General features: G+C 43.7%; 2 protein-coding genes across 8 annotated transcripts in view; both read left to right on the top strand.

Annotated features, from left to right (window-relative positions):
- The window catches only part of atp8b5a (ATPase phospholipid transporting 8B5a), a 58,012-nt gene extending 41,868 nt beyond the window's left edge, over positions 1-16,144 (top strand). For 4 of the 5 annotated variants that reach the window (XM_037531823.1, XM_037531822.1, XM_037531826.1 and 1 more), the window contains 12 exons: positions 130-245; positions 392-556; positions 770-881; positions 3,694-3,799; positions 5,000-5,141; positions 6,345-6,528; positions 6,813-7,036; positions 7,435-7,518; positions 8,079-8,324; positions 12,827-12,965; positions 13,245-13,375; positions 13,658-16,144. In XM_037531823.1, coding sequence (XP_037387720.1) covers positions 130-245; positions 392-556; positions 770-881; positions 3,694-3,799; positions 5,000-5,141; positions 6,345-6,528; positions 6,813-7,036; positions 7,435-7,518; positions 8,079-8,324; positions 12,827-12,965; positions 13,245-13,375; positions 13,658-13,981 — 1,973 coding nt within the window. In that variant the 3' untranslated portion in view covers positions 13,982-16,144. The remainder of the gene's footprint in view (positions 1-129; positions 246-391; positions 557-769; positions 882-3,693; positions 3,800-4,999; positions 5,142-6,344; positions 6,529-6,812; positions 7,037-7,434; positions 7,519-8,078; positions 8,325-12,826; positions 12,966-13,244; positions 13,376-13,657) is intronic. The other variant, XR_005129231.1, reaches the window with a different exon arrangement.
- A 2,519-nt stretch (positions 16,145-18,663) lies between these two features.
- Positions 18,664-25,237, top strand: part of rusc2 (RUN and SH3 domain containing 2) — a 64,810-nt gene continuing 58,236 nt past the window's right edge. For all 3 annotated transcript variants that reach the window (XM_017684709.2, XM_017684710.2, XM_017684708.2), the window contains exon 1: positions 18,664-18,821. The gene's annotated coding sequence lies outside the window, so the exon portion shown is untranslated. The remainder of the gene's footprint in view (positions 18,822-25,237) is intronic.

Raw genomic sequence — 25,237 nt, 5'->3', positions numbered from 1 at the left:
TCATCACAGGTTAGCCTGAAGGTGTGTATGAGTGTGTGTTCACTGATGTTTTGTTCTGTGTTTTGGGAATTGACATGTGATTGTGTTTGTTGACGTGTAGTATAATCTCTGTTCCTCTCTCTCTCTCAGTGCGTTCTCCTGAAGGAACTCTGTCTCTGTACTGTAAAGGAGCAGATACCATCATCTATCAGAGGCTGCATGAGTCCTGCAGTAAACTGATGGAGGTCACCACAGAGCACCTTAACGTGAGTGACCACCAGAGGGAGCTCTATCTGTAATCTATACTCACAGTGCACTCACTGGCCACTTTACTGGAAACACCTACCCTGTAGGACCTCTATGTAGGTGTGTAGTTACAGGCTGTAGCTCACCTGTCGCTGTTTGTGTGCAGGAGTTTGCTGGTGAAGGATTGCGGACTCTGGTTCTAGCCTATAAGGATCTGGATGAAGATTATTTCTCAGAATGGCTGCAGCGCCACCATGAGGCCAGCACTGCACTGGAGGGACGAGAGGACAAACTCAATGAGCTTTATGAAGAGATTGAGAAGGACCTGCTGGTACACATGCATACATTAACACAGATTAAAGCTAGAACCAAAATGTGGGTTTCATTAAAATGTTCAGTCAAATTAAGAGTATCTGTTCGATTTTACATTTGTTAAGCATGAACTAACCTGTGAGAAAATGTTGCAGTTAGTTATGTAATATTTGCTAGTGTTAATCTGGGCTACAGCTATAGAGGATACCCTGTAATGTCTGTTCATGTTTAGTTAATCGGAGCTTCAGCTGTGGAGGATAAGCTGCAGGACGGCGTGTCCCAGACCATCGAGCAGCTGGCAAAAGCGGATATCAAGATCTGGGTGCTGACAGGAGATAAGCAAGGTACGTCAACCACACAGCTGATACTAATCTGCCTTTTCTGAAACTCTTCCATTCCTTTTTCTAGCATTGATACACCTGCTTTGACACGTAGATTCAAAATGCTGAAGTTGATCATTCATTTACTCAGAAACCATTAATATACTATATAACTACATTAATAAATAAATAACCGGCTCTAAATGTAGGTATTGTGATATAAACCGAGTCCGTTCTACAGTTTCTCATTAGGCTGAATGAATACCCGACTCTAAATGTAGGTATTGTGATATAAACCGAGTCTGTTCTACAGTTTCTCGTTAGGCTGAATGAATAACCGACTCTAAATGTAGGTATTGTGATATAAACCGAGTCTGTTCTACAGTTTCTCATTAGACTGAATGAATAACCGACTCTAAATGTAGGTATTGTGATATAAACCGAGTCCGTTCTACAGTTTCTCATTAGACTGAATGAATAACCGACTCTAAATGTAGGTATTGTGATATAAACCGAGTCCGTTCTACAGTTTCTCATTAGGCTGAATGAATAACCGACTCTAAATGTAGGTATTGTGATATAAACCGAGTCCGTTCTACAGTTTCTCATTAGACTGAATGAATAACCGGCTCTAAATGTAGGTATTGTGATATAAACCGAGTCAGTTCTACAGTTTCTCATTAGACTGAATGAATAACCGACTCTAAATGTAGGTATTGTGATATAAACCGAGTCCGTTCTACAGTTTCTCATTAGGCTGAATGAATAACCGGCTCTAAATGTAGGTATTGTGATATAAACCGAGTCTGTTCTACAGTTTCTCATTAGGCTGAATGAATAACCGGCTCTAAATGTAGGTATTGTGATATAAACCGAGTCCGTTCTACAGTTTCTCATTAGGCTGAATGAATAACCGACTCTAAATGTAGGTATTGTGATATAAACCGAGTCTGTTCTACAGTTTCTCGTTAGGCTGAATGAATAACCGACTCTAAATGTAGGTATTGTGATATAAACCGAGTCCGTTCTACAGTTTCTCATTAGACTGAATGAACAACCGACTCTAAATGTAGGTATTGTGATATAAACCGAGTCTGTTCTACAGTTTCTCATTAGACTGAATGAATAACTGACTCTAAATGTAGGTATTGTGATATAAACCGAGTCTGTTCTACAGTTTCTCATTAGGCTGAATGAATAACCGACTCTAAATGTAGGTATTGTGATATAAACCGAGTCTGTTCTACAGTTTCTCAATAGGCTGAATGAATAACCGGCTCTAAATGTAGGTATTGTGATATAAACCGAGTCCGTTCTACAGTTTCTCGTTAGACTGAATGAATAACCGACTCTAAATGTAGGTATTGTGATATAAACCGAGTCTGTTCTACAGTTTCTCATTAGACTGAATGAATAACCGACTCTAAATGTAGGTATTGTGATATAAACCGAGTCCGTTCTACAGTTTCTCATTAGGCTGAATGAATAACCGACTCTAAATGTAGGTATTGTGATATAAACCGAGTCTGTTCTACAGTTTCTCATTAGACTGAATGAATAACCGACTCTAAATGTAGGTATTGTGATATAAACCGAGTCTGTTCTACAGTTTCTCATTAGGCTGAATGAATAACCGGCTCTAAATGTAGGTATTGTGATATAAACCGAGTCCGTTCTACAGTTTCTCATTAGACTGAATGAATAACCGACTCTAAATGTAGGTATTGTGATATAAACCGAGTCCGTTCTACAGTTTCTCATTAGACTGAATGAATAACCGACTCTAAATGTAGGTATTGTGATATAAACCGAGTCAGTTCTACAGTTTCTCATTAGGCTGAATGAATAACCGACTCTAAATGTAGGTATTGTGATATAAACCGAGTCAGTTCTACAGTTTCTCATTAGGCTGAATGAATAACCGACTCTAAATGTAGGTATTGTGATATAAACCGAGTCAGTTCTACAGTTTCTCATTAGACTGAATGAATAACCGACTCTAAATGTAGGTATTGTGATATAAACCGAGTCTGTTCTACAGTTTCTCATTAGACTGAATGAATAACCGGCTCTAAATGTAGGTATTGTGATATAAACCGAGTCCGTTCTACAGTTTCTCATTAGACTGAATGAATAACCGACTCTAAATGTAGGTATTGTGATATAAACCGAGCCTGTTCTACAGTTTCTCATTAGACTGAATGAATAACCGGCTCTAAATGTAGGTATTGTGATATAAACCGAGTCCGTTCTACAGTTTCTCATTAGGCTGAATGAATAACCGGCTCTAAATGTAGGTATTGTGATATAAACCGAGTCCGTTCTACAGTTTCTCATTAGGCTGAATGAATAACCGGCTCTAAATGTAGGTATTGTGATATAAACCGAGTCCGTTCTACAGTTTCTCATTAGACTGAATGAATAACCGACTCTAAATGTAGGTATTGTGATATAAACCTAGTCTGTTCTACAGTTTCTCGTTAGGCTGAATGAATACCCGACTCTAAATGTAGGTATTGTGATATAAACCGAGTCTGTTCTACAGTTTCTCATTAGACTGAATGAATAACTGACTCTAAATGTAGGTATTGTGATATAAACCGAGTCCGTTCTACAGTTTCTCATTAGACTGAATGAATAACCGACTCTAAATGTAGGTATTGTGATATAAACCGAGTCCGTTCTACAGTTTCTCATTAGGCTGAATGAATAACCGACTCTAAATGTAGGTATTGTGATATAAACCGAGTCCGTTCTACAGTTTCTCATTAGGCTGAATGAATAACCGACTCTAAATGTAGGTATTGTGATATAAACTCTCTCATTGGTTTTTCAGAGACGGCCGAGAACATCGGCTACTCCTGTAATCTGCTGAGGGAGGAGATGACAGACGTTTTTATTGTTGCTGCTCACTCGACTGAGGATGTCCGTCGGGAGCTGAGGTAACAAACCTGAGCTGTGTTGTCTGTAACTTTTCTAATAACTAAGCTACTAGAGCGATAGTTTGTTATGTTGGTATTAATTTCTCTATTTTAGAGAAATATTCAGTTTTCAGACTATTTTCAACAAAAATAGCAGCCTAAACTACAAATGTCAAAAGCTATTCTAATGTAGGTGTTAAAAATAAATAGATGCTACTTCATGCCAAACATCCACACACCCCTTGCTTCAGCGAGGTACTGCTTTGCACTGAAGCTAAAAGAACAGACTCACTGTGTGGCCAAAAGTATGTGGACACCTGACCATCACACCTATGTTGAGCTTGTTGAACATTCTATTCCAAAACCATGGGCATTAATATGGAGTTGACCTGTTGACTCCCAGGTGCTTTAATTCACAATAATAGCACTTACAGTTGTCTGGGGCATCTCTAGCAGGACTGAAATTCCACAAACTAACTTTATGACCTGAGTTTTGAGGCAGAGGTTGCTGAGCTCATCAGTACAACCCTCTACTACCAGGTTGCATGGCTGTGTACTTGATTTTATACCCCTGTTAGCAATGAGAAGCAGAAAAAAGTCAAACCAACTTCTAAGACTAAACTCTGGAGGTGTGTCTGCATTTTTCTTTGAGAAACTGACAGTGATAAAGGTAAAGAGTGACACATTGAACACTCAAACCTCTGACTTCTGTTTTCTTTTCTGTTAAATATGGTTTGTAATTTTTTCCTGTTGCTGAACACTGAATAAAGCTTAATAACTTATTGGCTGTTTTGACTGTAAAGTAAATGACGGGTGGTCTTATTCTTATCTGAGTACCACCTGTTAGACCTGTTGCTGTGCATTTCAGTTCATTTGGGCTTTCAGTAGTTTACACTATTAATACATCACTGCCACCTACTGGATATATTTTGAACTGCAATAACAGACATACCTAAAATTAGAGTCAAGTAGAAAGTAAAAAGTAATTGTTTTAAGTATTATTTTGAATGAGAATGAAATGACGAAGAAGTAATGTAAACATATGCGTCCCACCGTCCGGGATCAGAAGTGTTCATTTTATCACTGGATGATTTAATCACTTTAATGAGTTTTATACTCTGTTACTGTGTTGACACTCCGTGTTCACTGGTTCTGTTTCTGCTGTTTACTGTGTTTATGTTTCTGTTTACGATCATTTTCTTCATTTTTTATTCTCCTCAGAAACGCTCGAGCCAAGATGCGTCCGAATGCAGGAGAGGACGCCTTCTTCATCCCAGAGAGCATTCTGGGTAATGACCCCAAGGTGGTGCAGGATGAGACCGTGAACGGAGAGTTCGGACTGGTCATCAACGGACACAGCCTGGTGAGACACTGACCTCCGTCTCTGTGTCTAATAATTCCAATTGTAGAATTATTCCAATTGAATATATCTGTCTGTCTGTCTGTCTGTCTGTCTGTTCATCTGTGTATGTGAGTGTAATTCCAGGCGTGTGCTCTGGAGAGCAGCATGGAGCTGGAGTTTTTGTGTATCTGTCTGTCTGTCTGTCTGTCTGTTCATCTGTGTATGTGTGTGTAATTCCAGGCGTGTGCTCTGGAGAGCAGCATGGAGCTGGAGTTTTTGTGTATCCGTCTGTCTGTCTGTCTGTCTGTTCATCTGTGTATGTGTGTATAATTCCAGGCGTGTGCTCTGGAGAGCAGCATGGAGCTGGAGATTTTGTGTATCTGTCTGTCTGTCTGTCTGTCTTTCTGTCTGTCTGGTCATCTGTGTATGTGTGTATAATTCCAGGCGTGTGCTCTGGAGAGCAGCATGGAGCTGGAGTTTTTGTGTATCTGTCTGTCTGTCTGTCTGTCTGTTCATCTGTGTATGTGTGTGTAATTCCAGGCGTGTGCTCTGGAGAGCAGCATGGAGCTGGAGTTTTTGTGTATCTGTCTGTCTGTCTGTCTGTCTGTTCATCTGTGTATGTTTGTGTAATTCCAGGCGTACGCTCTGGAGAGCAGCATGGAGCTGGAGTTTTTGTGTATCTGTCTGTCTGTCTGTCTGTCTTTCTGTCTGTCTGGTCATCTGTGTATGTGTGTATAATTCCAGGCGTGTGCTCTGGAGAGCAGCATGGAGCTGGAGTTTTTGTGTATCTGTCTGTCTGTCTGTCTGTCTGTTCATCTGTGTATGTGTGTATAATTCCAGGCGTACGCTCTGGAGAGCAGCATGGAGCTGGAGTTTTTGTGTATCTGTCTGTCTGTCTGTCTGTCTGTCTGTCTGTCTGTTCATCTGTGTATGTGTGTGTAATTCCAGGCGTGTGCTCTGGAGAGCAGCATGGAGCTGGAGTTTTTGTGTATCTGTCTGTCTGTCTGTCTGTCTGTCTGTTCATCTGTGTATGTGTGTGTAATTCCAGGCGTGTGCTCTGGAGAGCAGCATGGAGCTGGAGTTTTTGTGTATCTGTCTGTCTGTTCATCTGTGTATGTGTGTGTAATTCCAGGCGTACGCTCTGGAGAGCAGCATGGAGCTGGAGTTTTTGTGTATCTGTCTGTCTGTCTGTCTGTTCATCTGTGTATGTGTGTGTAATTCCAGGCGTACGCTCTGGAGAGCAGCATGGAGCTGGAGTTCCTGCGGACGGCGTGCATGTGTAAGACGGTGATGTGCTGCAGGGTCACTCCGCTGCAGAAGGCTCAGGTGGTGGAACTGGTGAAGAAGTACAAACAAGCGGTCACTCTGGCTATTGGAGACGGAGCCAACGACGTCAGCATGATTAAAGGTCAGGACATCCATTCCTGAAGGACTGTGCTACACGTTAACACGAGCCAATGTGGAATCAGTCTGTGTAATTAAACACAGTGTCAGAAACCGTTGAATCAGGTCTGTTAGAGATACTGACCACCTCCACAGGGTTCGAGCCCAGTCAGTCCTGCAGTTAGCACCAGCCTAATTAGAGGAGTAAAGGCCTCGTAGCTTAGTGCTAAAACTAAAGGAGCAAACTTCAGACACCAGACAGTACAGCTCATAATAATCATGTTACCTTCTTCTTCTCTCCGTCTGTAGCGGCTCATATCGGCGTGGGTATCAGTGGTCAGGAGGGCATGCAGGCCGTGCTGTCCAGCGATTTCTCCTTCGCTCAGTTCCGCTTCCTGCAGCGCCTCCTGCTGGTGCACGGCCGCTGGTCCTACCTGCGCATGTGCAAGTTCCTGCGTTACTTCTTCTACAAAAACTTCACCTTCACCTTCGTCCACTTCTGGTACGCCTTCTTTTGCGGTTTCTCCGCCCAGGTGAGGAAACGTCCACTAACGTCCTTTCTCCAAACATCCTGACCACAGCACTTACTCCAAGTATAGTAGATCAGCCGAGACATGCTTGGCGCCTGAAATTTGCTTCCTTTGTTTTAACACTGGAGCTACGAGTCTAATGTAGCTAACAAGTAATGGAAGCTTATACCACATCTATTAACATAGTGGTAGCTTGTCTGCATCATCACATACTGTCTCGACCTGTGTGGAGGTGTTCAGCATCTCTAACAGACCTGATTATGTGGTTTCTGCCTCTGTATCAAACTAGAGAAGCAAACACATTTTGGCTGATGCCAATGGGGTCATTTTTATCTTGTAATGCATTTACTGAAATTCTCTCAAATGTATATTCATGCAATTCTGTTGTTTATTTTCTGCAGACGGTTTATGATCAAAGCTTCATTGCTCTCTATAATTTGGTGTACACGTCCCTCCCAGTCTTGGGCATGGCCCTGTTTGACCAGGTACGCTGAACGGTCCTCTCCCTTTTCCCTTCAACCCATTTGTTTACTAAATAGATTAGCATGAAATAATGTTAGCAAAAAGCAGAGATGGAACTGGTGGTGGTTTGGTGTGAAATGATTCATTGTAGAGGCTCAGATTTCTTTGCAGTGGTGGTGATAGGAACCAGGCATCACCATATATATGTAAACCACCAGTGATCCTACACTTGTCTTCTGTGTTTTTATATGAACTGTTGATGGTAAAATAGAGGAAAGTCTGGAATAAGTTTTCTTTGGGGACTATTTTGCCTCACAGCGCCCTGCATGTCTCCCTCCACCATGAATAGATTGAAATTTTAGGCCAAAACTCTCATAAAACAGCGTCTCAGTCATCAGGCAGTGAATTCAGAACCAGTTCATGTAGGAACTTTCTGTGAGGAGCTTTTAGAGGGACGTCTGGTTCCCATCACCACCACTGTGAACAGCTCTGACTAAGTTTCTCTAGAACTGAGCGTTTCACACCAAACCGCTCTGAACGACTCTGTTTACGGAGCTGATGCTCTCTGTGTCTCTGTGTTCAGGATGTTAATGACGGCTGGAGTCTGGAGTTTCCTCAGCTGTACGTTCCGGGTCAGCTGAGTCTGTACTTCAGTAAGACGGCGTTTATGAAGTGCGCTCTGCACAGCTGCTACAGCTCACTGGTGCTGTTCTTCATTCCCTACGCCACTGTGTACGACTCCATGCGCAGCGACGGAAAGGAAGGAGCCGACTACCAATCATTCGCCCTGCTCACTCAGACCTGCCTCACCTTCACTGTGTGCCTCCAGGTGTGTAGAACTACAACTCAGCTACAGATTATTTCTGTATGAAACAGTAGAAGCCGTATCGCCCCCTACGCTTCCTGTAGTGTATTACAGTCTGTCAGAGCGACTGTGTGGATCATATGAACATTATAGAGCTTTTTAAATGAAACAGTAGAAGCCGTATCGCCCCCTACGCTTCCTGTAGTGTATTACAGTCTGTCAGAGCGACTGTGTGGATCATATGAACATTATAGAGCTTTTTAAATGAAACAGTAGAAGCCGTATCGCCCCCTACGCTTCCTGTAGTGTATTACAGTCTGTCAGAGCGACTGTGTGGATCATATGAACATTATAGAGCTTTTTAAATGAAACAGTAGAAGCCGTATCGCCCCCTACTCTTCCTGTAGTGTATTACAGTCTGTCAGAGCGACTGTGTGGATCATATGAACATTATAGAGCTTTTTAAATGAAACAGTAGAAGCCGTATCGCCCCCTACGCTTCCTGTAGTGTATTACAGTCTGTCAGAGTGACTGTGTGGATCATATGAACATTATAGAGCTTTTTAAATGAAACAGTAGAAGCCGTATCGCCCCCTACGCTTCCTGTAGTGTATTACAGTCTGTCAGAGCGACTGTGTGGATCATATGAACATTATAGAGCTTTTTAAATGAAACAGTAGAAGCCGTATCGCCCCCTACTCTTCCTGTAGTGTATTACAGTCTGTCAGAGCGACTGTGTGGATCATATGAACATTATAGAGCTTTTTAAATGAAACAGTAGAAGCCGTATCACCCCCTACGCTTCCTGTAGTGTATTACAGTCTGTCAGAGCGACTGTGTGGATCATATGAACATTATAGAGCTTTTTAAATGAAGCAGTAGAAGCCGTATCGCCCCCTACGCTTCCTGTAGTGTATTACAGTCTGTCAGAGCGACTGTGTGGATCATATGAACATTATAGAGGTTTTTAAATGAAACAGTAGAAGCCGTATCGCCCCCTACGCTTCCTGTAGTGTATTACAGTCTGTCAGAGCGACTGTGTGGATCATATGAACATTATAGAGCTTTTTAAATGAAACAGTAGAAGCCGTATCGCCCCCTACGCTTCCTGTAGTGTATTACAGTCTGTCAGAGCGACTGTGTGGATCATATGAACATTATAGAGCTTTTTAAATGAAACAGTAGAAGCCGTATCGCCCCCTACGCTTCCTGTAGTGTATTACAGTCTGTCAGAGCGACTGTGTGGATCATATGAACATTATAGAGCTTTTTAAATGAAACAGTAGAAGCCGTATCGCCCCCTACGCTTCCTGTAGTGTACTACAGTCTGTCAGAGCGACTGTGTGGATCATATGAACATTATAGAGCTTTTTAAATGAAACAGTAGAAGCCGTATCGCCCCCTGCGCTTCCTGTAGTGTATTGCAGTCTGTCAGAGCGACTGTGTGGATCATATGAACATTATAGAGCTTTTTAAATGAAACAGTAGAAGCCGTATCGCCCCCTACGCTTCCTGTAGTGTATTACAGTCTGTCAGAGCGACTGTGTGGATCATATGAACATTATAGAGCTTTTTAAATGAAACAGTAGAAGCCGTATCGCCCCCTACGCTTCCTGTAGTGTATTACAGTCTGTCAGAGCGACTGTGTGGATCATATGAACATTATAGAGCTTTTTAAATGAAACAGTAGAAGCCGTATCGCCCCCTACGCTTCCTGTAGTGTATTACAGTCTGTCAGAGCGACTGTGTGGATCATATGAACATTATAGAGCTTTTTAAATGAAACAGTAGAAGCCGTATCGCCCCCTACGCTTCCTGTAGTGTATTACAGTCTGTCAGAGCGACTGTGTGGATCATATGAACATTATAGAGCTTTTTAAATGAAACAGTAGAAGCCGTATCGCCCCCTACGCTTCCTGTAGTGTATTGCAGTCTGTCAGAGCGACTGTGTGGATCATATGAACGTTATAGAGCTTTTTAAATGAAACAGTAGAAGCCGTATCGCCCCCTACGCTTCCTGTAGTGTATTACAGTCTGTCAGAGCGACTGTGTGGATCATATGAACATTATAGAGCTTTTTAAATGAAACAGTAGAAGCCGTATCGCCCCCTACGCTTCCTGTAGTGTATTACAGTCTGTCAGAGCGACTGTGTGGATCATATGAACATTATAGAGCTTTTTAAATGAAACAGTAGAAGCCGTATCGCCCCCTGCGCTTCCTGTAGTGTATTACAGTCTGTCAGAGCGACTGTGTGGATCATATGAACATTATAGAGCTTTTTAAATGAAACAGTAGAAGCCGTATCGCCCCCTACGCTTCCTGTAGTGTATTACAGTCTGTCAGAGCGACTGTGTGGATCATATGAACATTATAGAGCTTTTTAAATGAAACAGTAGAAGCCGTATCGCCCCCTACGCTTCCTGTAGTGTATTACAGTCTGTCAGAGCGACTGTGTGGATCATATGAACATTATAGAGCTTTTTAAATGAAACAGTAGAAGCCGTATCGCCCCCTACGCTTCCTGTAGTGTATTACAGTCTGTCAGAGCGACTGTGTGGATCATATGAACATTATAGAGCTTTTTAAATGAAACAGTAGAAGCCGTATCGCCCCCTACGCTTCCTGTAGTGTATTGCAGTCTGTCAGAGCGACTGTGTGGATCATATGAACGTTATAGAGCTTTTTAAATGAAACAGTAGAAGCCGTATCGCCCCCTACGCTTCCTGTAGTGTATTACAGTCTGTCAGAGCGACTGTGTGGATCATATGAACATTATAGAGCTTTTTAAATGAAACAGTAGAAGCCGTATCGCCCCCTACGCTTCCTGTAGTGTATTGCAGTCTGTCAGAGCGACTGTGTGGATCATATGAACATTATAGAGCTTTTTAAATGAAACAGTAGAAGCCGTATCGCCCCCTACGCTTCCTGTAGTGTATTACAGTCTGTCAGAGCGACTGTGTGGATCATATGAACATTATAGAGCTTTTTAAATGAAACAGTAGAAGCCGTATCGCCCCCTACGCTTCCTGTAGTGTATTACAGTCTGTCAGAGCGACTGTGTGGATCATATGAACATTATAGAGCTTTTTAAATGAAACAGTAGAAGCCGTATCGCCCCCTACGCTTCCTGTAGTGTATTACAGTCTGTCAGAGCGACTGTGTGGATCATATGAACATTATAGAGCTTTTTAAATGAAACAGTAGAAGCCGTATCGCCCCCTACGCTTCCTGTAGTGTATTACAGTCTGTCAGAGCGACTGTGTGGATCATATGAACATTATAGAGCTTTTTAAATGAAACAGTAGAAGCCGTATCGCCCCCTACGCTTCCTGTAGTGTATTACAGTCTGTCAGAGCGACTGTGTGGATCATATGAACATTATAGAGCTTTTTAAATGAAACAGTAGAAGCCGTATCGCCCCCTACGCTTCCTGTAGTGTATTACAGTCTGTCAGAGCGACTGTGTGGATCATATGAACATTATAGAGCTTTTTAAATGAAACAGTAGAAGCCGTATCGCCCCCTACGCTTCCTGTAGTGTATTACAGTCTGTCAGAGCGACTGTGTGGATCATATGAACATTATAGAGCTTTTTAAATGAAACAGTAGAAGCCGTATCGCCCCCTACGCTTCCTGTAGTGTATTGCAGTCTGTCAGAGCGACTGTGTGGATCATATGAACGTTATAGAGCTTTTTAAATGAAACAGTAGAAGCCGTATCGCCCCCTACGCTTCCTGTAGTGTATTACAGTCTGTCAGAGCGACTGTGTGGATCATATGAACATTATAGAGCTTTTTAAATGAAGCAGTAGAAGCCGTATCGCCCCCTACGCTTCCTGTAGTGTATTACAGTCTGTCAGAGCGACTGTGTGGATCATATGAACATTATAGAGCTTTTTAAATGAAACAGTAGAAGCCGTATCGCCCCCTACGCTTCCTGTAGTGTATTACAGTCTGTCAGAGCGACTGTGTGGATCATATGAACATTATAGAGCTTTTTAAATGAAACAGTAGAAGCCGTATCGCCCCCTACGCTTCCTGTAGTGTATTACAGTCTGTCAGAGCGACTGTGTGGATCATATGAACATTATAGAGCTTTTTAAATGAAACAGTAGAAGCCGTATCGCCCCCTGCGCTTCCTGTAGTGTATTACAGTCTGTCAGAGCGACTGTGTGGATCATATGAACATTATAGAGCTTTTTAAATGAAACAGTAGAAGCCGTATCGCCCCCTACGCTTCCTGTAGTGTATTACAGTCTGTCAGAGCGACTGTGTGGATCATATGAACATCATAGAAGATCTCATGTTAAACTTAAAAGGACCTTGATGCAGTTTTAATAGAGGGTAAAAGAAAAATGAATGTAACATGAAAAGATTAAATGCGTAAAACATAGTATTAATGTATAAACATGAGCTAATGAATTGCTAATGAATTGATGAATGAAATAGGCTTATAAAATGTTGCTGTCTGTAATTAAGTTGCCGATTCATCGTCTTTTTTAATTCTCTCTTCTCTCTCCTCTGCAGCTGAGCTTGGACCTGTCCTACTGGACAGCAGTCAATCATCTGTTTGTTTGGGGCAGTTTGGGGATGTATTTTATTGTGACGTTCACCATGCAGAGTGACGGACTGTACCAGCTTCATCCACCATCCTTCTTTTTTGTGGGTTAGTGCCACCAGCTTACACCACAGTTTCTGACATAGCCCAAAACAGTGCACTATATAGTGAATAGGGCATCATTTCAGTTATATAGCTGAAAATATGGCACCATATGGTGGTGAATAGGGCATCATTGTTCTGTTATACCACTGGGCTGCTTGGCATATCTGGTAAAAATGTCCAAATCAGTTATACTAGGCGGTTTAATGAAAGTAATGCACTGGATTCATTGCAAGTCTCTACTATGTGAGCAGTGACAGTAACTGTGTGTGTTTGTGCTGGCAGGTACATCTCGTAACACTCTGGATCAGTTCAGCGTTTGGCTGACGGTTTTCCTGACGGCTGTCCTGTGTGTGCTACCAGTGCTGGTTCATCGACTCATCTTCATCCAGTTTAAACCCACCATCAACGACAAGGTACACAGACAAAGTTCATACTTCAACACCACTGTGCACTCTGACTAACAACCTGCCCCTCTACCACCATCGGGTTAAGACCTGCAGTCCGGTCTGCTGTAGAGCTTGTGTTAGCTATATTCTAGTCCATCATGAAGTTCTTATTAATTTGCAGCTGCAGTATTTATCATTTATGCCTTTTTCTTATTGAAATATTTAATAAAACATCTTATATAATAAATATTTTGATATAATAAATCGTTATGAATGGATAATGACTCCACTCTCCTGTCCTTGATGCAGGTGAGATTTAAGGTCCATCAGAAGAAAGACCAGCGTCCTTCTCCTCAGCGCCGAACCAAAATCCGTCGCTCCAGCACCCGTCGCTCCGGCTACGCCTTCTCTCACACACAGGGCTACGGCGACCTCGTGACCTCCAAACGGTTTCTACGGCGATCTGCAGCCCCCCGTTCCACAGGCTTCACCCCAAAGGGCCGCTCACCTGGATTCAAACCCACAGGACGATCGGCCGGTTACAGTCCATCCAGCAAAGCGCAGAACAACAAACAGGAGGTGGAACCCACAGAACTGCAGCAATACCGCACTGTCCAAGACTCCACCTTCTGAGGGGTGGGGCCAGCGCTGGGTGCCGAGGGGACAGAGACATAAGGAGGAGGGGCAAGTTTCAGTAGCGGTGCTGTTCTGACAGTTGGTGCTTGGACCCCTATAAATTCTAACCATAAAAACCTTCACTAGCACGTAACCCTGACCTCTGTGGGACTGACCATTTCTGACCTTTCAGTTCTTTAGGAAATGATAACTACTCGCACAACACACCAAGATTTGGAAATACCTCAAAAAGTATCCACATGCATGGCTGGATATTACTATTATTAGAACCTTTTTAGGAGTGGATGAATTTTTACATCACTTTTTGTGAGTGATGAAAGTGTTAAACGTATGATTAGCTCCCTCACACTTGTCGTCATTTTAGAGTCGACAAAAATCGATATAAATCTTAAATTGAATTATTTATGTCAGAATAATTAATTGACCAACTTACCGAAAGGCTATAATTTCCTGTGTTTGACTCTTCATCACTAGGGGTCTCAGTAGCACCCTCAGCACCCCTCTTCCAGCACCACTGTTCAAGAACCAACGTTACTGATTGTTTACATGGTTCTGCGCTGGACTGCTGTTGATAATGAACGTTACGCTAATGGGCTTTTACACACACTAAGGAGAAACCAACACGTTTCCTAGCAATATGAAAAAGATGGAGAGACTGTTTACCTCTACACACCAAGACACACAGAACTATGCAAACTAGAAAACTCTTTACTATTTTTACTCAAATGCCCACTGAATGTACCCACTTTATGGGAAAGACAACCTTCCAAAAATTGGGTTATTCAGGAATTGGGATTAGCATCTTTTCATTCATCATCAGGGCCGGCTCCATCCTTTTAGGGGCCATGAGCAGGGTGTTTTGAGGGGGTCTAGCTGATGTCCTGCAAGACTAGAGGCTATTTTCTAACACAAGCTGTCTAAGTCCTATAAATTTACAACTGGCTCATTTGTTTATTGCTGATGATTAGATACTCGCATTGGGTGTTATCAGGTACAGGTTAAATCACTGATAACCTTCTCGGCATTCTTGAACCAGCGTTCTCTTTCTTTCACCTTTTCGACTCCATATGCTTACAGTCTTTCTGAGACACGATTAATTAGTCGCCCCCCCCCCCCCCCCCCCCCCCCTCACTCAAGCATCTTAGACAACATTGTGGAAGAGTAGTAACCCAGATATTGTAAGGGGACCCCCCCTAGTGGCCATGGGGCTGCTTATGTTGCTTATTAGGTAGAGCCGGCACTGATTATCATCCTTTTTATACTAAAAGGAAAAGTGCTGAAACTATGTGACACCAAAGCCTGGAGAAAGCATTTGAGTTTGTTTCTAGCAAAACAAGAACATATTCTTTGAAACGACTTTACATTCTACACACTGTCCAGCCAGTGCATTGTTATATGACCAGAAAGTGCCTTAAAGTTCAGGTTTGATATGACTTCAAACAATGAGCCAAATCTTGAGTCCAGTGAAATTAAAGGAAACTAAATTAGACCGTCTAGAACATCGTTTGGTTACCAAAACTTTTACAGTAGCCAACGTTTTCAGCGAAACTAGCTGAGTTTTAGTTACAGTCACATTCCTTCGAAATTCCTTACTAATGCTTCAGCTGGAAGTTCTAGACGAGCTACAGATTAGCCAACAATTTCAAGTTGTTTTGCTACTTTATTTTAAAGGCTGCATTTTCGGTGTGTAGCACTTCAGTTCTGTCCTTCAGGCTGAATGTTTTTCTATAAAGAAAAGCTCAATATTTGAAGGCATGTTGAACCTGACAGGATTTTAATGGTTTACTTTTGGGTCTGCAGCTAATAACAAAGCTAAAATCCTCTGTATACTGTATACTGTAGACTTGAGACTTGACTCGGACTCAGACTCAGTCGGGACCGGACGTCTGAATTCGGTTTTATAGGATTATTTTTACACAGTGGCCTGTAACGCTTACAAATGTATAATTTTGTCTAAAAATTCTTTGTATTTTTATTCAAACTGCCACTCTGAGATCATTTGCTGTAAAGCACCTGATGGTGGATTAAAGAGGATTTTCATGTGTGTGCATGTGGATGTATGTGTGAGTGTGTGAGTGTGTGAGTGTGTGAGTGTGGATGTATGTGTGAGTGTGTGTGTGTGAGTGTGTGTGTGTGAGTGTGTGAGTGTGTGAGTGTGTGTGTGTGGATGTATGTGTGAGTGTGTGTGTGTGAGTGTGTGTGTGTGAGTGTGTGAGTGTGTGAGTGTGGATGTATGTGTGAGTGTGTGTGTGTGAGTGTATGAGTGTGTGTGTGAGTGTGTGAGTGTGTGAGTGTGGATGTATGTGTGAGTGTGTGTGTGTGAGTGTGTGAGTGTGTGAGTGTGTGAGTGTGAGTGTGTGGATGTATGTGTGAGTGTGTGTGTGTGAGTGTGTGAGTGTGTGAGTGTGTGAGTGTGTGAGTGTGTATGTATGTGTGAGTGTGTGTGTGTGAGTGTGTGAGTGTGTGAGTGTGAGTGTGTACGGCTGAAATCTCTACTGTTTTATGACAATCTTCTTATTTATGGTGACCTGTACTGTAAGACTTAAAGGCTTGTTCATTACCAAAGCTGAACGTAGGTGATGTAAAGATGAATATCCACTCATCTCATATGTATAAGTTATGCATGCCGACTTCTCTTTTTTTATCATTTTTCAATTAATTACCTTTCAAACAAAAAGGCCTTCATATGGGCCCATATTTTTATTTTTTAAACATGGGAAACAAACGTTTGGTGAACAAATGGCAAAATGGCATTTCCACGTTCAAACTGTTTCACAAAATGTTGTTTTTATGCAAAGTTTTGTACAAATAAAATACTTTTCTACTGTTTTACATTGGCTTGTCAGTATGACCAGTTCTGGTCTCTTATGGTCTCCTTAGTTATGATTACACAAAAATACAGAAATAATGTAATATTTATAATAATATATATATATTCCTGTATCTGTATCTCTTGGTCCATGACCTGGTGGTGGTGTGTTCGTGAACCAATACGTCTGTAGATGTAGATCTTTACATCTACATCTAATATGTGTACATAGGCCTCCATTACTTGTTAGGCACATTAGCCTTGTGGACCCAGTGTAAAACTAAAGAAGTGAACATTAATATCATTTCAGGATTCAAAAACAGTAAATCTGTTTATTTGAGTGAACCCCAAATTGGTTTATTTCAGTTTGCAGTACTGAGCAATTATTGTATCTTGGAATACCTGCATTCCTTCATTTCACAATATGCTAATCCTGGCAGATCTAATCACAACTTCTACATTTCATAAATGTTTATGTATGAACATAAATCAGCATTGACAGATATGTACATGAAAAAGTACTGGCCCACAATTCCCAGACTGGTGCCTTACAAACCACTACCACTGACAAACTACGGTACTCTGAGGTATACTGAAGAAACTGATAGTTCAAATAAGTAGGTGCAATATTTAAATACGGCTATAATTCAGCAGATGCAGTACATGCGATTTGAGGGCATTACACAACATTGTTATTACTATTATTCTAATATACGGAACCTGCTTTATATCACTGAGGAGCTTCTACTTGAGACAATACAACGCAGTCTTTGAGTTGCAGCTTCATCACTTTATTTTCTGTTCTGTCATGAAGAGCATTTGTTTTGAGGCTATAAAGTGATTGATAGGCCTGTGGGTCGCATGCCAGACAGTCTAGTCTCTGTAGAAGAGGACAGGGATGTTTATCTGAAACAGCTCAGGTTTGCCCTGAAGAACATCTGAAATGAATGGAGGTGAACGGAGAGCTTCTCTCATACCTGATCTCTTCATACCACTGGAGGGCAAAGGCTGTGTTCAAAATGTCATGTTGCAATACTATATACTGCATACTGCTGTACTATATCGCTGTTGTCGGAACAAAACCCTGTATCTTCAAAATGAGAACTTTACAGGAGAAGGAAAAAACACACGCTACTTTTAATGTAAGTCAATGGAACCAGAATGTTTTACAAGTCCGTTTGGGCCGTTTCTTTTGGTCCATTCATCATGTAATTAACATATAATGCAAAGAGTAACAGGTGCTTTTAAATCTTGTCAAAAACTGAAAAATGACAGAAATGAAGATTCAAGGTTTTGTGCCAACAGTGATAGACTGTCCACCGCATGCTACTCTTCATAGTGGTCCACTGTTCAGTATACAGTGTAGGACAAAAGCTATGGGCCAAACTAAAGGGAAGCCTGTCAACATCAGGCAGTGAACCTTCTCAAGACCTGCCCCATTTTCCTCAGCTCTCCCATCACTGCTCAGCCACCATTGCTGGCCACTTTCAGCTCTTTTCTGGTGGATACAGTGGCTACATTTCGGAATATGTGTCCGGAGCAGAACGTCATCTGGGTGTCTTTGGCGTACGGGGGAATGTCATGTTGGTCACATACTGCATATTACTTACTTCTCTTGGGTGCAAGCTGTACACGAGAGGTATATAGAACACAGCCAGAATCTGGAGGCCTGACACACACACACACACACACACACACACACACACACACACACACACATACAAAAAAAAAAACAGACACACACACTAGTGCTTGGACCCCTGTAATCGCGCCCACTGCTCTCGCCCCGCCCCCGAGGTGGGTGGGTGTGGGTGTGCACGTGCGCATGCGTCCTCCTCCCCGATGACGTTACGACCCACCCGCCCTAGGCGGCGCTGTTACAGCCGGAGAAAAAAACAACAATCCAAATCACCGAGAGGCACCATCACCCTCACCCTCACCATCACCGCCGTCACCGAGCCCGTTATCCGCGCTGGATGACCGCGGACTGTCCGGAGAGGAGCCCGGAGCCCGGAGAGCAGCAGCGCGGTGAGTGTCAGAGCGCAGCCCCAGCAGGGCGCCTCGCTCTGGGCGTGTGGAGGCACAAAGCGCCGCGCATCAGCATCACTGCGGACCGAGCCGAGCCGAGCCGGGGGCTGTGATTTAGTTCTGGCACCCCCGCTCTGTGGACACGGTCGGTGTTTTAAGACTGAAACGCCGTTTAAGGGCGTCGCGAGGTCGCGGGGTCCGAGCGCTGATCCAGCAGCGCTCTTTAGATGCGGCGCTGACGCCGCACGGCGCCTGCGCTGAATAACGTTTTATAACCAGCGGGCCTCGTCTCAATCCAGCGGCGCTCCTCGCTCCCCTCGCTTTGTCAGACAGAGATCCGGGCTGCGTTCGGGTCACAGAAACACGGAAAGCCGTGTTCGTGAAGGAAGCGTGAGAAACTGGGATTTATTCGCTCTGGAAAGCCCGTGGAGCCCGTGGCTCGGTCCCGAATATCCCCGTGCTCCCTATCTAGGGCGCATACCGGAATCTGCAGCCTAGCGGTTGAGTAGTTGTGCGTGTTGTGCGTGTTGTGGGTCTCCGGCTCCTCTGCCGCGGTGTGGTGATGCTGCGTGCTGTTATGAGGGGCGTCCGCTGACTGACAGGGTGGGTAAGGCCAGTAACGCTGTACTGCGGCTCCGTTTGCGCACAGCAGCTACGTGAATGCGCGCAGGATGCGCAGAGCTCCAGCTTCGTCCGCAGCAAGGGCAGGACCAGGCCCGCTGCTGGACAATAGCAGAGACATCAGTGGGCTGTGTTCTGTTCAACAGACGGCCCATCTGTAGAGCACCCAGCTTCACAAGAGCCAGTGACAACAGCAGAACCTTTTCTGGTGCTACGTAGAACCATTTTCAAAAAAGGTTCTGTATAGAACCTTCTGCTCCACTTCACCACGTGAAGAAGTAGTTAGGCAGAGCCACTGCCTTGGCTAAAGAGCTCTTGAAGAGCCGTGTACGTAGTGGTCAGGGCTGTGAAGAGGGATGCTTAGTGTTGGGAGGACATGGCAGTGGAATGTAAACACAGCCCACCGTGTGCAGCAGACGCAGCAGAAGTGCAGCCCTCAGTGAGGGGCAGTAGATGCACTTCAGACTGGAGAAGTAATGTCCCCGTACTTTAAGATGCTTTTAGGATGCATGACTCGTCGTTTTTCTGAGATTCGATGAGGGGGAACCGACGGAGCAGCGCCACATTTAAAAAGTACCACCAAGACCTGTGAATGCGGTTATTCACAGTCCACATTCTGCACCATGAGCTGCACCGACCCGTTGACCAGGACCAGGTGGGCTGTTCATCTTTAAGTGCTGACGATATGCACAGTAAACTGTGATGTCATGGTAACAGTGAATATGATCACAGCTGCCCAGCCCTGCTGTTAATACAGCTCAGGCCACGTCACAGCAATACAGTACACTCTTAAAAAGGTGGTTCTACACGGGTTCCTTAGTAAAGAAACAGGTTCTATTAGGAACCATGAACACTCCAAGACCCTTTGCCTGATTAAATGGTTCTCAGCGTCATGAAACTGTTCTTCAGATTGATGGAGAACGTGCTGTAGATGTTTCTGTGTCAGATCTTTTTGACAAGGGTTCTGTGTAGCACCCAGAATGGTTCTTCTATTGTTGTAAGCTTGAACCATTTTGTGCGCTGTATAGAACCCTAGTCAGAAAGGTCGTATATAGAACCTCTACATCAACTTTCTCTACGTAAGTTTTTCGTGATGCAGTGAACCCAAAGGGCTCTTTGAGTGCCCATGGTTCTTTATAGAACCTTTCTCTTTACTAAAGAACCGTGGAAGCGCCGCCTCTTTAAGAGGGAATAGACGCAGTGCCAGTTCACGTGAGTGGCTGCGATATTTGAATACAGCTGTAATTCAGCAGATACAGTAAATGCGATTTAAAGGCGTCACTCCAGATGTCCATTATCTAAGCCGCTTCTCCGTCAGGGTCGCGGGGGGGTGCTGGAGCACTCCAGATGTGATGCGTGTAATTTGGACGCAGCACAAGCGTAAACATGGTTTTCTAGCAGCAACAGATGTGCAGAATTCCGACTACCTTAGAGTGTCCGTATCATGGAAAAACAAAAATTCCTTACTTGTGTAAATCAATAACTTGCCAAAGCCCCAAAGCCCCCAAAACCAAAATCTCACCCATTCAGCCTACAGCTGTTTAGCTCCGCCCATTCACACTGAAACTATAACAGCTTGCTTTTTGAGTGAGGCTCAGTACAGGGCAGCCAGTCAAAACAGAGCTCATTTACATATATCAGTCTTAAAGGCACGGTAACAAAACAGGCGTTTAATTCTAACGGGATAACGAGAGGTCAGAACCTCTAATGTTATAACTGGACCTGAAATAAGACCCCAGACAAGCGTAGGGTTTGGGCCCTTTGATGTGTGCGGCTGGGCCGTCCTGCCCGCGCTCGTTTCCCTGCGTGTTGACGCAGATTTAGTCGTTATTTGCGATGGACTTTGTTGTCCTCTGTATTATATTGTGATAAACTTCACTTGGTCTATATGCACAGTCACCCTGCTCACCGGGCAGCTCCACAAACAGCGCAGCTTCTTCCTGTCCAGAACCTTCTGACAAAGGAAACTCGGAGGAGGTCGTATTTGTCTTGCGTGTGACATGGCTGGACACTGTCTCTGTGTTTTTGCTGTCCTCCCTTTTATGGAAGCCCTTACTGAGCTTTAGAAACACAGGACCTTCAGTAAAACAGAAGTTGTTTGGTGTCTGCAACTAAAAGTTTCACGACTGCGTTGTGACTCAGTAAGTTTCTCTAGAGCAGAGCGTTTCACACCTAATCGCTCTGAGCGACTCTCAGCGACAGCTCAACCGTTTAATTATGGAGGAATTCTTAAAAATGGGTGGAATTGCCCTTTGAGGGCATGTTGAGAGTGTAGAAGTGCAGACGTCAGACTGATTCGGTGAATCGATCGTCCTAATTGACTGGACTAATCATCCACGCAGTAGTGAAATGGAAGTCAGTCCACTGAACTGGACAATTCCAAAGAGTCAGTTGGATAAACTCTGTTAGGCTGGACTGGACCAGTAACAGTAAACCACGATGGCCAAGGCTCCTCTAGTAGAGACCACGTGCTTCTCAGAGCTTCTTGGGTGGTTCAGTATCTCTAGTCGACTGACTGTGGTTTCTGACGCTATATGACACAATGTTACCAGCGGTGAGTCATGACTGTTAGTGCCAGCGCTTCAGTTTGGGCCATAAATCCAGTATCAAAACTCAAAAAACAGAAAACCCACTTCTACAGTGATGCTGATTTGTGTTTGCGCCCCTATGGGATTGATAATACATTAGTGCTAAGCTAATGCTGGTGCCCATGAACATTGTTTTGATTGTTTGTGGTTAAACAGAGACTAGTAAACGGCATTAATATATATGTGAGCTGGTCTGTATAATTTTTACAGTGGCTCTCAGTAAAGAGTCCTTGCACAGAGCTGCCAGTGCTGCCTTCCATTCCTAACAACTACCCGGAACACGGCTTAAGCTGCAGCTATTTTCTGTCCACCCATTCTAAACCAAAGCGTCGTTGGTTGATTCCTCTGTCACTTCCTAATTAGGTTGGTAGCTAATCTGATGTGTAAGGCCTTCAGTCCAGCTCCTGAAGCCCTAACCAATGGCAGAGCTCGCTCAGCTGTATCTACCTCGATACCGCAGAGAGAACTACTCTGATTAGATAGCGTTCTGTTGGGCCTTTTAACAGAACTTTTGTCCAAGAATAAACAATGAAAAAATGAGCTAAAAGTGCAGAGATTTTTATGTGTGGACAGACCACAGCACCTGTAATATGGCAAAAAGAAATTCGTCCATGTTTTAGTCCATGATGATCATCATATTAGAAATACTGAACAAGGGCTCCCTAGTGGCGTCTAAGCGTTGGCCCATGTCATCAGGAGATCACGAGTCCGATCCCTGGTGATGCTGCAGCCGTCCGTAGCCGGGTAGGATGGCCCCCCTACTCCCCCGCCACTCAGCGCGATGCCAGTCAGCGCAGGCGTCTGTTAGCTGACGTAGCAGATCGTTCGGCTGTCCCGTGACGTCGCGTGAGCGGCAGGTCGTAAAGAAGCGCCGGCTGGTTTCGCAGGTCTCGGAGGAAGCCTGTACTGCCCTCACCCTCCTCGCACTGGTAGCATCGTGTGATTGGGGGAGTCCTAAGTAGCGGGCGGAATTAGAGACGACTAAATTGGGGAGAAAATTGGGTAAAAATAAAAATAAATAAATAAAAATGTAACGACTCACACAGTTTGGGGGCAGCGTGTAATGATGTGGGCGTGCAGTTAGCACCATGCTAATTGTAGGGTATGAACTGCCATTGTTTATTAGCTTCAGACTCCAAACACGTCTCTGGTCGTCTACGTTTGGTATGGGGAGAAAATAATTGTGGGGATTCCATTTTTGGGAGAAGCGTTGCTTTAAAGTGTGCGAACGTGACGTTGTGGCCGTCTTGGGTGAAGCCGAAGCGCGTCAGGAATGCGGCGCGTGTCTCCGCACGTGAGGCCGTCATTAGCTCCAGTCTAAACAGCGCTAGCCTTAACTGTCCACCTGCTTATCTCCCGGCTAATGACAGGCCAACGGGGCTCTTATTATAGCTGCTGGAGTGGCTGTAGTTCGGGACACTATCCCGGGATTTACTGGATTTCCTGGCGTTTGTGTTGTGAGAAAGTCGACTATAGTTAGCTTAAGCAGGCCAGGAGCGGCTAACAGATTAGCAGCTGTAATGACCAAGGTGATCTGTTATCCACAGGGGTCGGCGGCAGTACAGCAGAGCTTATACTGTGATCTTACTCTGATCATCTGTGGGACCTGCTTCGGCCACTTTATCAGAAACGCCAGCCTTGACTTTTGTACTCTTTCCCACTCGGCCGTTTGTGCGACCTGACAGATTAAACAGAGAGGACTCTTTTTAGGCAAACATGAATCTGGTGCAGACCTGATGAGTTAGTTCAGTGTCTGTATGATCCAGCTAAACTGATTAGCCGGTTGTTTCTGTGTTTTCCGCTTTATTCTCAGCTGCTTGGAAGTGTGGAACCTTTTCTTGAGGGAATGATATTGAACATAGATGGTGTGGTCAGTTATAGTGGACATTACATGGGTTAAAATTCTTCCCGAGGTGAGTTTTGGCACAACCGCTACACAGATATGCCACAAGTATGTGCGGATAATGGGACGAACAAGCTGTTAGTGTTAGCATGTTTAGCCGAGCGTCTGAGTCAGGGATGTTTCAATGGCATTCCACACGAAAGGTTCTCCGTCTCCTCCCGCTGTCTAGTCAGCATCGTCTGATGCAGTCCACTTGGTTTTCGAGGCAGTGGACAGAGGAGCTGGCCTTTTGGTGTTAGCATTAGCCTAACATGGATGCCTATGCAGTCAGGGTCTTGTAGGCGAGAGCAGCCATGGAGCAGCTGGTGCTGGAGTGTGAATGTAATATTCCAGCAAATATACGGTGAATAAACGGGACGCACACATCAGACAAATGACTTAGAGGAAGCTAAAGTTGGCTTCTTGTTCAGACTTCATGCTCCACCTTAAATGGTGCAGCAGTTGCATTCAGGTTCATGGAGAGATGCTAGTTGTAACAGCTCTGTTTAAGGTGGAACTGATCATTTGAACAGAAAGCTGCAGACTAAGAAGCCAAATTCAGACGTGAAACAGCGCTTAGCCCCGTTTGTCAGGCTGACAGGGCTGGTGTCAGACAGCAGTGACTGGACGTCTTAGAACAATAAAGCACTTTTAACCTACAAAATAGGTTTATTTAAGCACCTAAAATGGTTTTATAAATATATTTATACTTCTATATGTACATATCACTGCTGTAGGAACAAAGCCATGTTTATCTCCAGTTGTGTCGTTTTTCGTTTGAAAATACCTGCGGTCCTTTACACTGTTTGTAAATTTCATGATGAATGGACCAAAGGAAATGACCCAAAATGACTTAGAAAAACGTCGGGTTCCATCGACTTACATCACAAAGTACATGACGTTTTTCTGCTTCTCCTGTAAAGTTACTATTTTGGAGAAACAAGGTTTTGTTCCAGCAGCGATATTTATATATACACAGACTGATACATATCAAAAATGTATTTTTATTTATTATATTTTAACTTAAATGCCTGTTTCAGATTTCACATATTAAAGAGGTGTCACACACTTTTAATATAGCACAAATAAAACGTAATTTTTCCCTGGTTTTATGATCTGTGAACCTCCAGGTTTGATGAATGTCAGGAATCTATAAGACTGTTCCAGAACTAGTGCTATTGACTGCTAGTGTGATCATTAGTGACAGCCCTCTGTGTGTGTGAAGCGTGATGTGATGTGGAAGTCTATGTGCAGCTGCTGCAGCAGCAGAGCGCCTCGAGCGCCATGTCTGGAATCTCTCTTACATAACAGAGTCTGTGTTCACG

This window comes from Pygocentrus nattereri, chromosome 20, assembly GCF_015220715.1.
Source record: "Pygocentrus nattereri isolate fPygNat1 chromosome 20, fPygNat1.pri, whole genome shotgun sequence".
NCBI classification, from domain to species: Eukaryota; Metazoa; Chordata; class Actinopteri; order Characiformes; family Serrasalmidae; genus Pygocentrus; species Pygocentrus nattereri.
This window is presented reverse-complemented; position numbering and strand designations above follow the sequence as displayed.